At 40.9% G+C, this 12,888-nt stretch overlaps 1 protein-coding gene across 1 annotated transcript in view; it reads right to left on the bottom strand.

Annotated features, from left to right (window-relative positions):
- SYTL4 (synaptotagmin like 4) overlaps positions 1-12,888 on the bottom strand; it is an 81,166-nt gene continuing 68,278 nt past the window's right edge. Inside the window, exons 12-17 of the mRNA XM_088475584.1 lie at positions 12,523-12,625; positions 12,230-12,391; positions 11,185-11,290; positions 9,030-9,129; positions 5,878-6,086; positions 1-4,863 (exon numbers count right to left, since the gene is read on the bottom strand). Of these exons, the coding sequence (XP_088331710.1) occupies positions 4,730-4,863; positions 5,878-6,086; positions 9,030-9,129; positions 11,185-11,290; positions 12,230-12,391; positions 12,523-12,625 (814 nt within the window). The 3' untranslated portion in view covers positions 1-4,729. The remainder of the gene's footprint in view (positions 4,864-5,877; positions 6,087-9,029; positions 9,130-11,184; positions 11,291-12,229; positions 12,392-12,522; positions 12,626-12,888) is intronic.

The raw sequence follows: 12,888 nt of genomic DNA on the forward strand, positions 1-12,888 counted from the left end.
CACTCTTACACAAGACACATTTATTAATTGTACACACGAAGGACAGGCCCTGCCAGAGACCGTAAGTACAGGTGCAGCTGGACACCCAAAATACAGGCCCAACCGGACACCCAAAGTACAGGCCCAGCCGGACACCATAAACACAGGCCCAGCCGGACACCCAAAGTACAGGCCCAGCCGGACACCATAAACACAGGCCCAGCCGGACACCATAAACACAGGCCCAGCCGGACACTGCATACTTACATAGAAAACTTTCAAAAAGTTTCAAAAGTGTTCCGCAGACATCGTGCACATTATAACGGATACATTGCACTTATCCTGATCTTCCATTATAATGGTATTTTAATAGTATTCAGTGTAGTCTCAAACTAGGTCTTCACACACGTCACGCTTTCCAGGTCACCCAGCAGGTGCACAGGTGTACTCATTACTCATTAACACATTTTAAAAAGTTCCACAGGCAAAGCCAATTAGTTCACTTGTGATTCTGTGAGGAGACCTGGAAAACATACTCTGTTTGGGGTCCTGAGGACAGAGTTTGAGAACTTGTGGTGTAGTGACATGAAATGGCCCCTAAAGGGAACGTGGCTTCTTTATTGTAAGGCTGAGGTGAATATCTTGGTAATTCAAGGGACTGGAATTTTCATTGCTAACACCTTAAGCTGCATACACACACACCACGATTTTTTTAACGATAACCGTTTAAAAAAATCGTTCACTTTCTGAGTTAGACGATGAACGATTATCGTTCATGTGCGCTCACGTTTGTAGTTCAGTCAGACTTGTCAACGCAACGATTTTCATTAAGTTAATATGCAAAAATCGTTTGTAGTTAAAAAAAATCGTTCATTACACTTTAAAAAATCTGACAGATAATCGTTCATAAAATAGTTGGTAACAAAATCGTTGTGTGTGTATGCAGCTTTAAGCTGGGTATACACGTAAAGATTTTCTGTCCAACCATCCAACTAGTTGATTGGTTGGAATGAAAATCTGGTAACGTATGGGAGTAACTGATGATCATCAATTTGCTCCTAAATGCCAGAAAACAGATGAAAATGGTCATCAGACAAGTTTGAACAAATTGTTTATATCAATCATTTAACAAACAGCTTTTGTCCATTTTCTGGCATTTGGGAGCAAATTGCTGATGGTCATTTGCTTTCATCCCTTACCAGATTATCATTTGAAACCAATCAACTAGTTGGATGGTTGGACAGAAAATCTTTACGTGTGTATGCAGCTTTAGGGTTTATTCACCTGCCAGCATTTTATTTCAGAAACAACACTATTAATTGGGATCTTATAATTATCTGTGTTTGTAAAACACACAGAATCTTGTACAGTGCAATCTATTCCAATATAGGTTTCCTGAAGTAGGATTATTACAGTTTGATCATTTTATTGCCCTGAACTTGAAAATACTTTTTTTTTTCAGTGAACCGACATCTGGTTTATTAACTATACTTAAAAAAAGTTAGCGCCACTCAATGATTTTGGCCCATTAAAATCAATATACTTGGTACTACAACTGACTTCAAAAACCCCAGTTACTTGAAAAAGGACTTCTGCCTAAAATCGCCTGTTGAAAACAGCACAACTACAATTTGTCAGCAAAGATGTGAGGAACAGACTTGCCTTAGCAGAATTTTGACCCATAGAAACAAATGGTGTCCTATACACAGTTTCAAATGATGCCAAGGATAGATGGTCACTCACACCTCACCTGTCAAATAGTAGAAATGCTGTGTTTCTGAGATTTCAACAGATAATTTCAGCTGGAAGTCCTATTTTAAGCATAAGCAGTTATCTCCGTATATTCTAGTCCTCTGCATAAGTAATTTAGTTAGGGAATATATTTTATTTTTGAGCAGTGTTGGCCTTTAGGTGATCTTTACTTGCACATCCTCAAAATCAGAAGTATTTCACAGCTAGATCATTCATGTAGATGCAAATTGTTCAAAAAACTCTTATAAGATTATATTAAAGTCCACAAAACCGGTGTGTGTATGTAGACATTGCCCAAGACATACAATGATACTGAATACAGTACATATGTACACACATACACATAAATACATAGGCGAAGACAGAGCAGAGAAGTAACAGAAATACTTGTACATCGTAAACGTCTCCAAGTAACTAATTCTGTAATACCCATCTAGTCCCCTGGACTTAACGGGGAACTCCACTTTTAGAAGATTCTATCATCTAGACCAGAGGTTCCCAAATGTGGTCCTCAAGGCCCCCCCAACAGTTCAGGTTTTAGAGATATCCATGGTTGAGCATAGGTGGTTAAATCAAATTGACTGCTGTACTAATTAAGTCACCTGTGCTCAACCATGGCTATCTCTAAAACCTGAACTGTTGGGGAGCCTTGAGGACCGCGTTTGGGAACCTCTGGTCTAGGGATATTTGTTTACTTGTATTGACTTCATGGGAACAATTCAATTAAAAGTAAAGCCCACTAGGTGCCGGTGGAACGGCGTGGAAACGCTGATATTGGCGGTGCTTTGCAGGCACATCACTCCTTTTACAATGGACCCCTAATTCTCCAAAAGTGGTGACCACCGTTACTGGAGCATCATAAATGTGCTAATGGTTACCGCTGGTGAAGTAGGAGGCAGAGACTCTTGTGCCAGGTTCCCTGACCTGGGACTTTGGTTACAGAATGATTACTGTGCTAGAGCTCTGCTGGTTAAACGGTTTGACCTATATATTACAGACCTGTTGTTTGTAATTAAGACAAAGTAAAGAAACATGCTAATATGCGATCATTTTCATATGGAGACATGGGGGGAATTCAATTGTTTGCGCCTGCGGCTTTAATTACTGGGTGCCCAAAGAAGCAATTAAACTGTTGCTCTTTTCGGGTGCGATACCCGCCGGCACCAGCATTTCTGCTTGTACCCTCCTGAGGTGGCAAGCAGGAAGGTGCTACAAGTCCTGATTTTGGGCTCCCTACACAGGACTTTAGATTGGTTTAGCCGCTTTACACGGTTAAACGCTGTCTCTTTGGATGCGTCATGTGCAATAAAGCATAGGTGCCCTAAAACAATTGAATCAGCCCCAGTTGTTGTATTTTTGCTGTCACGGATTCAGATATATATTCCACAGTATAATAATGTAAACTATGTAAGACAAGTGGGCGTGGTCTCTTTTGGGTTCATGAGGCAGACAGATGGAACAGACGAGCGCAATAAGTATTTATTATACCTATAATGTATTGTTCTTGTGTAAGCAGGGGAGCAGTTGACTAAAGATCTATCTAAACAAGAATTATGGTACAAGCCTAGGTGTGCCTTTATATAGCAGCTCCAGTACAGCGTGGTACAAGCCTAGGTGTGCCTCTATATAGCAGCTAGAGTACAGTGTAGTACAAGCCTAGCTGTGCCACTATATAGCAGCTCCAATACAGCACGGTACAAGTCTAGCTGTGCCTCTATATAGCAGCTCCAGTACAGCGTGGTACAAGCCTAGCTGTGCCTCTATATAGCAGCTCCAGTACAGTGTGGTACAAGCCTAGCTGTGCCTCTATATAGCAGCTCCAGTACAGCACGGTACAAGCCTAGCTGTGCCTCTATATAGCAGCTCCAGTACAGTGTGGTACAAGCCTAGCTGTGCCTCTATATAGCAGCTCCAGTGTGGTACAAGCCTAGCTGTGCCTCTATATAGCAGCTCCAGTACAGCGTGGTACAAGCCTAGGTTTGCCTCTATATAGCAGCTCCAGTACAGCACGGTACAAGCCTAGGTGTGCCTCTATATAGCAGCTCCAGTACAGCACGGTACAATCCTTGGTGTGCCTCTATATAGCAGCTCCAGTACAGTGTGGTACAAGCCTAGCTGTGCCTCTATATAGCAGCTCCAGTACAGTGTGGTACAAGCCTAGCTGTGCCTCTATATAGCAGCTCCAGTACAGCGTGGTACAAGCCTAGGTTTGCCTCTATATAGCAGCTCCAGTACAGCACGGTACAATCCTTGGTGTGCCTCTGTAGAGCAGCACCAGTACAGCACGGTACAAGCCTAGGTGTGCCTCTATATAACATCTCCAGTACAGCACGGTACAAGCCTAGCTGTGCCTCTATATAGCAGCTCCAGTACAGCGTGGTACAAGCCTAGCTGTGCCTCTATATAGCAGCTCCAGTACAGCACGGTACAAGCCTAGGTGTGCCTCTATATAGCAGCTCCAGTACAGCGTGGTACAAGCCTAGGTGTGCCTCTATATAGCAGCTCCAGTGCAGCGTGGTACAAGCCTAGGTGTACCTCTATATAGCCTAGGTGTACCTCTATATAGCAGCTCCAGTACAGCGTGGTACCAGCCTAGGTGTGCCTCTATATAGCAGCTCCAGTACAGCATGGTACAAGCCTAGCTGTGCCTCTATAGAGCAGCTCCAGTACAGCACGGTACAAGCCTAGGTATGCCTCTATATAGCAGCTCCAGTACAGCACGGTACAAGCCTAGGTGTGCCTCTATATAGCAGCTCCAGTACAGTGTGGTACAAGCCTAGGTGTGCCTCTATATAGCAGCTCCAGTACAGTGTAGCATAAAAATCCGTGTTAACACCTTAACAAAATTGCTGCCAGTATAATCTAAAATCAATAACAGCAATGAAAATAAATAATCAGCAAAATATACATTTCTCATTGGCTGGATAAAAATACAGTAGGTTTTTGTATTAATAAAATACACATTTTAGTCCCTTCCTCCTGTTCTATAGGAATTTATTCACTGGGCCATGCTGGGTCTGAGCTGTAAGGTTCCTTCTGCCCAGGATCCGGGATACTGTCTCATCTTCTTCCAGAGGCTCAGCTCCTCTCCTGTAGAGTCCATCCAGTCCACCGGTTGTCCATTAAAAAAGCCTAGGAAATAAATTGCAATATAATATGCACACAGGGAGTCATATTACATACACAGGGAGTCGTATATAACAGAAGTATTAAACAAATACTTTTTTGGGGGTATATTTGTCACACTTTCGATAATAATGTCGCAAGCTTGCAAACTATTAATTGTTGGAAATTATTTCATATATATATATATATATATATATATATATATATATATATATGCAAAAGCTAGCATCTTATAAATAAAAGATTAAAGTCATCTTGTTGCAGTGTGAGTGGTTACACATTATATAAAGTAAACTGCTATGCCAGTTTCTTCTGCTTTATGGAGGAAATATAAATGTACTTGGAAGCATCTATATTTTTAAGGCTACCAGCTGCAGAGCATGGGGATCGGAACGGGGAGGGGGGCCCTTGCACCACACGGAGGAGGTGTAATGTGTGGTTTTTAAGTTAAAACACCACACGTTACACATCCTCCGTGCGGTACAGAGGCTGTGTAGTTTATTGCTATAAAGCAATCGTCCCTGCGCACCCAGGTAAGAGGGAGGGAGAGAGGAGGAGGGCGCAGGGGCATTAGAACGATTTTATTTGCCCACAGACATAAAATCTTACTGACGCCCCTGCTGAAAAGTAATATAAATTAACTATAAGATATTACTATTTTTATCTATAAACTATAGCATCATTGCAGCAGCAAGTCATTTTAAATCATTTGCAGCTGTTACTGCAGTAACTTGCCCATGACCAGAAGTGGAGCCTGGACAGCAATCCACACAACAGGAGTCCTACATGGTTTTATTCAGGTTGTTTGTGTTTGGTTAGACAGGAAACACTGACATTTCTTCTGAGCGAAGTTGAAACTTCACCTTCTTGAGCATAATCCAGGTCTCACTGACCTCCAAGTATCTACGATTCAAATGTATCTATTTCTAGATTTGATATTTGATTGCATTCGCCCTTCAACCATTTAACATTTCCTATTTAAACAAAAATTATATTTTTTGTTCAAGAGATTTTGCTCACCAGTCCCTGGGCCGAGTCTCACACCTCCCAGAAAATCATTGCTGGACAGTGGTTCTCGGTCCCAAACAGTCAGTTCCAGACATGTGTTCTGCAGGTCTTCAGGTTTAATTCCATTGTAAACGAAAGTATGATTATAATGAGGATTCAGAGACTTTTTCATCACTGGGGTCTTCCTCTTGGTATTCCTGCCCTTAATTGGTAACAAGTAACTGTGGAAAACAAAATTGAGACAATCTTCTTAGAAATCCTCTACAAACATTTAAAATAAGAGAAAATAGGAAATGTAATGGATTTTAAAAAAAGACAGAAGATCAGAGCTGCAGAACATTAGAAGGGGTTTTCTACTTTTGGACAATCTCTCCTAATTTTAACTCTCCACCTCTACTTAATTTATGGTTGGGAGCAGGTAAAAAGAACAAGCTGGACAATTTCTAGTAGTGGTTGTTATTACTGCTTTATATGGAGCGATTTAATAATTGTCTACATTTCATCTTTGTATAATTCTCCTCTACTGCTGGCCTGGACTTCCAGCATCACCTGTCAATTAAAATGAAAACATGGAGTTAAATATTTCAGTAAGTTAAATGATTAACTGCAATAATTGTGAATGCATTCCACTTCATGATGAAGCCTGAAAAAGTTCCACTCGAGCTGGAGGTAGGATGATTTGCACAGTACAATGGATCAATAGAAGACAGGTATAAAAAATATAGGATTTTATTTTAAACACCAAATTCCAACCAATAGTAAATATATATAAATATATATACAGAAAATATATATCCCACAGATTATATTATCAGCTCTTGTTAGTTATTTTCTTTAGTTATTTTCTGCAGGTCACTGCAATAGGAAATTCAAATGACCTGCACTGAAGAAACTATATCAATAAACTATTTTCTACAATGCATCCCTTTGCTTAATACTGTCTTGAGAAAACACTAACAGAATGTATTGCAGTAGGAAACAGGCACTAATCCAATATTTCATAAATGGGGAGCCTTAGCTGGCATAAGCTGGTGATACTTAGCACCTGTGATAATTGTAGTATATAGAGTGAAACCAGCTTGTTGCCGAAAAAAAAAATATATATTTTTGCCGGCATTTTTCATTCTTTGCTAAATATGCCCCATAGATTTTTACACACTGTTAGATAAAGAAGAATGTTTATATACAAAGAGCAGAAGCAACTAAAAAATAAGATCAGCAAGTAATCTATGGTTTATGGCCAGTCCGTGCCCACACAGGACAATGGTTGAGGATCTTTCCTTTATGTTATTTCCCATAAGGAAGATACTTCAAACAAACTTTTTCATAATCCATGTCTTGGGAGATCTCTGGGCCCATCTGTAATTAGTGAAATGAGCTACATACATGTGCCAACTATAAATATCAGCTTAGTTGAGAACATTAAGAAATTACATATCTTCCAAAGGAATTCATAATGATGTTCATATGCCTTTGTGTATAAGTTCATATTCTGTTTAACTGCATTATGATTAAACTCTGATATGCTTTATGAGAGAGAGCTCCTAGTTATAGAGTTCACTACTAGAAAAGGATGTGTAAAAAGGACTATAAAAGGAAGAGGTGGGTTTGAGGTATAAAGAAGTTTAATAAAGGTAATGGAAATTTTGAAAAGTGTCACTTCTTGAGACTCACTCTTTATACTATTAACTGAATTGTCCATCTAACCTTGCTTAGGCAGCAGAATGTTTGAGTGTAAAATGGCCATTTCTGTTTTATTTTAAAGAAATCTGTTTTGCAATTGTATTTCTTGAAGTCATTTTGTTATTCTTTTTGTATACATTAAGCATTGTGACTTTCTTTGTCACATCAAAATAATAATGTTCTATCTTTGTGTTCTTAAATACACATCAGTGATGTTTAGTTGTTATAATGTTACAGTTAAGGCAGATAATTTTTGGGTTTACAAGAACTCTGATTAAATTAGGCTGGGATTGTATTATAAAATTAGTAAAGAATTAAATGAAGATGTCTTATAGAATGTCAGAACTGGTTATTTAATAATGAATGTGAGAATAATATCAGGGATGTAATCCTTTTAGACAGAGAAAAAATGGAAAGATAACGACTTGTGTTCTGTGGACAAGTCTTTTTCTTTCCATTTTTTCTGTATTTGTATTGATTGTGAAATGGTAGCACCCACTAGCCATATATATATATATATATATATATATATATATATATATATATATGTTCTATAAGATGGCATCAGGGGTTGTATGATCAGCAGGATATAATTGATACCCTGTGTGAATGATTTTCTCTTTTGTATACAAATCCTCTTAGACAGACCCTCCCAACTCATGACCGGGTGAGGATTGTCACTACAATACAGGAATATTGAGGTATAAAGTGCAATTTTATACAGATCTAAGTCCATACATCCAACCTGATTACTTTGTTGAAACAATGTGACTGCACTCTAGAACAGTTAATCCTTAAGGGGCTAATCAATTATGTGCAAGGTCCCGTTGTACCTAACACAATATGCTTACACAAAAACAATGCTTGTTTTTGTGAGCACCAAATAAAATGAGCAATGTTTACTGGCATAACCATCCCATAGAAACACATTCTGTGGAGCTACAATGGGACCTAGTACATACATGAATCTGCTGCAGAGAGACTACTATGTTGAAATGTTGTTTTGAACAATGAGGCAGCAGAAAACATAACGGATAACAATGTTTTAAGTCATCTTATTATAATTAAGTAGAGATGTGCGCGGACGCCAGTGTTTTTTGTTTTGGGTCTGGATTCATCTTTTGTTTTTTGGTTTCGATTTCGGATAAAAAATAAAATAAAATCGATAAAAACAACAAAAAGTCTGACTCAAAAACCAGAGATCGGTTTTTAAATCCGCGTTCCGAACCGGCAACAGATCCAAACCGGGACTATATTCGAACCAGGACACCTAGTGAATCCGAAACTTGACCAGGTTCTACTCTGAACCCCAAAAATTCGGGGATTTCAGAAATCCAGACCCGCACATCTCTATTATTAAGGGTATATGAAATAATAATTTGGGATTCTCTCAGACATCAATGAGATACAACTTTGCATTTAAATCAACCACAGTCGAAGAAATAAAAAGGAAACAATTATAATCCATCATCATTCCTCACCCCTTGACAAAGCTATCAGAGGTTCCTCCTGGTTTAACGGCGGTCAGGTTTTTGGCCTCTTTAATCCAGACATGAAGTTCTCCCCCGTCATCTGATTTATCTGATAAAAACAAACAAAAAAAAGCTGGTTAAAAAAAAAAATTATCTACAACACAACTCACACCCAAATTGTAATAGAGGTTTTTAGTCCTGTACCATCTAGCTCAGGTCTGTGCTAAAGCTGTTTATTTATGTTTCCATGGGATACAACAAAGAAACAGCTCTCTAGGGGGCCCAGTTGATAATGATCCCTCTTGCAATGCGAGTTGGGTGCGATATGAGCGGCCATGATTGCGTTGCAGGATGCGCTCATATCAGCTGAATGTATTACTGAGCACCTGCAGGAACCGGGGTTCTGAAAGGACATGGCGGGACAACCAGCGCATGTGCGATATACAGACGTATGCGCTGCGGCCATTCCATTGCTATGGAACCCTCTCCCAGCTAGTTATGCGATATGTTTCCCATAGGCAGGTACAGCAGTAGCTGCGGGGGCCGAACTCTGGAAGTTATTATAGCAGCATCGTATCCCCCATAGAAACCTAAGGGGGAAGCTGCTGCTGGCGGGATTGGAGCGATCGCAGCAGGTGTCGGAGATATCTGCTGCTGTCTCTCCGTCATACATTTGGGGGATACTAAATATTTGCGGTTAACCCCCGAAAACATCCGTTTTCTGGGGATAAGCCGCAAGTATTTATAGATAAAACCCAATACAATACAATGGCATCAGATGAAGCTAAGTAGGGTGACGTAGCAGGGCTACATGAAGAAACAAAGCTACACGAGGGTGTAATTACTAATTACAAAGCTGAAAAGCAAAATCAGCAAAAACCAGAAAGGAAAAAGAACAATGTATTTAGTAGAAGATTAAGGAGGGGATTACAGAATACTATACTAGCCCTATGAAGAGGACACATCATGCTACTCAGAATCGGGCCCAGTATAAGTGTGTAAATAGAAGGTGCATCTATGGTAATAGACATGTTTTAAATTTTAATAGACGTCAATACTCATAAAAACTAGAGTATGGTTGATGGGATGTAGTCAGCACCCCGACAGTCAGGATACAGACGGTCATAGTAACGACAGCGACATCCTGACGGTCAGAATACCGACAGATTGCAGAGGTGAGTATTAGGGTTAGGGGAAGGGTTAGGCACTAAGGGGAGGGTTAGGCTGCAGGAGTGGAAGGTTAGGCTGAGGGTGGGGAGGGTTAGGCTTAGGCTGAGAATGGGGTTAGGCTGCAGGAGGGGAAGTTTAGGGTTAGGCTGCGGGAGGGGAGGGTTAGGCTGTGGGTGGGGAGGGGAAGGTTAGGCTAGGGGTGGGGAGGGTTAGTTCAAGGCTGTGGATGGGGAGAGTTAGGCTGCAGAAAGGGAGGGTTAGGCTGTGGGTGGGGAGGGTTAGGCTGCGGGTGGGAAGGTTTAGGGCAAGGCTGTGGGTGGGTTAGGGTTAGGCTGCGGAAAGGGGCGGTTAGGGTTAGGCTGCGGGGATGGGTGGGTTAGGCTGCGGAAAGGGGCGGTTAGGGTTAAGCTGTGGAATGGGAGGGTTAGGGTTAGGCTGCGGGGGTGGGTGTGTTAGGGTTAGGCTGCGGGGGTGGGTGTGTTAGGGTTAGGCTGCGGGGGTGGGTGGATTAGGCTGCAGGAGGGGAAGGTTAGGGTTATAATACTTTAAAAAAAATCTGTTGGGATTCAGGATGTCGGGATTCAGGAAGTCGGGATGCCACTATCAGCATTCTGACCATCGGTATCCCGTACCCAACCCTGGTTGATTACATAGGATTCATTGTATCAGAGAAAAATTCTCTTTTGTACTAGTAATTTGTGGTTATTCAGCGCCCTATGTAAAAGGACCCCGGGTATGCTGGCCAGAGTGCTAATAAGGCCCTAGATTACCTCTCTATAGGCATAGCAATACTACCCTTTATACTAGGGGTGGGCAATAAGCAGCCTTCCAGTTGTTGTTGAACTACACATCTAAGCATGCCTTGCCACAGATTTAGCATGGCCAAATAGCAAAACTGTGGCAGGGCCTGCTGGGGGGAGGGGGCTTATTACCCATCCCTACTTTATATACGATCATAGAATCAAACGAGTACTGTGACTGATGGTCAACCCACTTTTTCTCCTCTCACTTCCACCTGCGGACTTTGACGGTGGAACGTACTTTAAGGACACCACCAAATCGCCTTTGTAGCTGGATATGGAGCCGGTGTCTGCACTGCCCTGTAACGCAACCGGAAAACTGAGATGAGAGGGAGACGATCCACTAATAACACAACAGGGAGCACCTGCCGCCTCAGCGCCAACAGAAGGAGCCAGAGAACACATGAATAATAATCAGACATATAGAAATATTCTTCACTGCAATATATTCTATGGTTTCTCATATTTTGATTATTGATACATAGATCCAGTTATTATCGTACTAATGATACAGTAATAGAATATGATATTTACTATATTATACAAATAAAAGGAAAAATCTTTAGTTTAAAATTGATTAAAACAGAAATATAGATTTTTGTTTCTTATTTTAGTTTTATAATATAAAAAAACAGTCAAAAAAAAATAGTTAATCTAAAAAAAATAAACACAAAATAGCACAAATTGGCTCCTAGGGAGAGTAACGTAACAGAGGGTTATTTATCGCTGCCATATAATCTCTTTTCAGTATGTTATAGTGAGATCTCTATTAGGGCACGTCATGCTGGGATAAGCTTCATTAAATAATTACCAGTGTAGAACCGCTGTTTGGATTAAATTATTTATCGGCACAGCTCAAGAGTGACGTGCGCAAATATTTACATCCAAAGCGATCGCCCATTGACGCTAGAACATGAAAACTGGTAAGCGGTAAGAGAAAGAGAAACCCTGGACTGTTCAAGCCTTTGGTGGGCCATGGCGGATAAGCCTACTAGACCTAATTGTAATCACACACTACTGCAATATTGGGCAAACTAATCGTCAGCCCATCAGTAGCCTGTGTGGCCAAACCAGGGTAGATCTATACGTCTGTGTGTGTTCTAGCACAACATATTGAACACAATTCATTACACAATACTACGTGTGACTTTTAAAGCCTTTCCATTGAAGACATGTTCATAAATGCTACACAAGGATCTGGAAACTCATGCGCACGTATGGAGGGCTGATGAGACCCACCTTCCCATGCAGAGGAAGACATTCGTCTATCGTGCTGTCAAAGTTCCAGCAATCCATAGGCAGATTCACCTCCCCGAGAAAGGTGTTCCTCCCAAACCGATCGTGGTGCCACACAGAGAGCTGTAGGGTTCTCATAAGCAGGATTGGCTCTGGGATCACGTACTACGGGGAGAGAGGAACGTGAAAATGTACCATTAAGAAATCACAAAAACATTTACATAAATTAACGGGGGCTGCGAGTTTTCTCAATCACAACTTAAATGTACAGAAAGACAAGAATCTGTTGCGTTTACCTGTAGGGTTTCACCATACAAAGGGTTTAAAGTGCTGCGCTTAATTGTGGTCTTGCGTTTCCCTTGGCGGGACTTGTCAGGTAGAAGATAAGACTTGACATACCTGGAGAGAAGACACTATGGGGCTCATTTATCAACAATACTAAAATCATATGTTAATTAGAGCTCGCTTTCCCTTCCGTTTTCAGCGCTATCTAGTTTTTTTCCCAGCTATTTCTTAAACTGAAGCTGTCCAGCGAGTGTAAACGTTATTTACAGGTTTCGGAAAGCATTTTTTTAATAAAGATTCCCTGCTGACGAATCAGGGGCTTAGCGGGTATTGCCCCAGCCTGTACATTCGCAAAAAGATTTCCAAGACTGGAAGAG

Source organism: Taudactylus pleione, unplaced genomic scaffold, assembly GCF_031769625.1.
Source record: "Taudactylus pleione unplaced genomic scaffold, aTauple2 ptg000174l, whole genome shotgun sequence".
Classification (NCBI taxonomy): domain Eukaryota; kingdom Metazoa; phylum Chordata; class Amphibia; order Anura; family Myobatrachidae; genus Taudactylus; species Taudactylus pleione.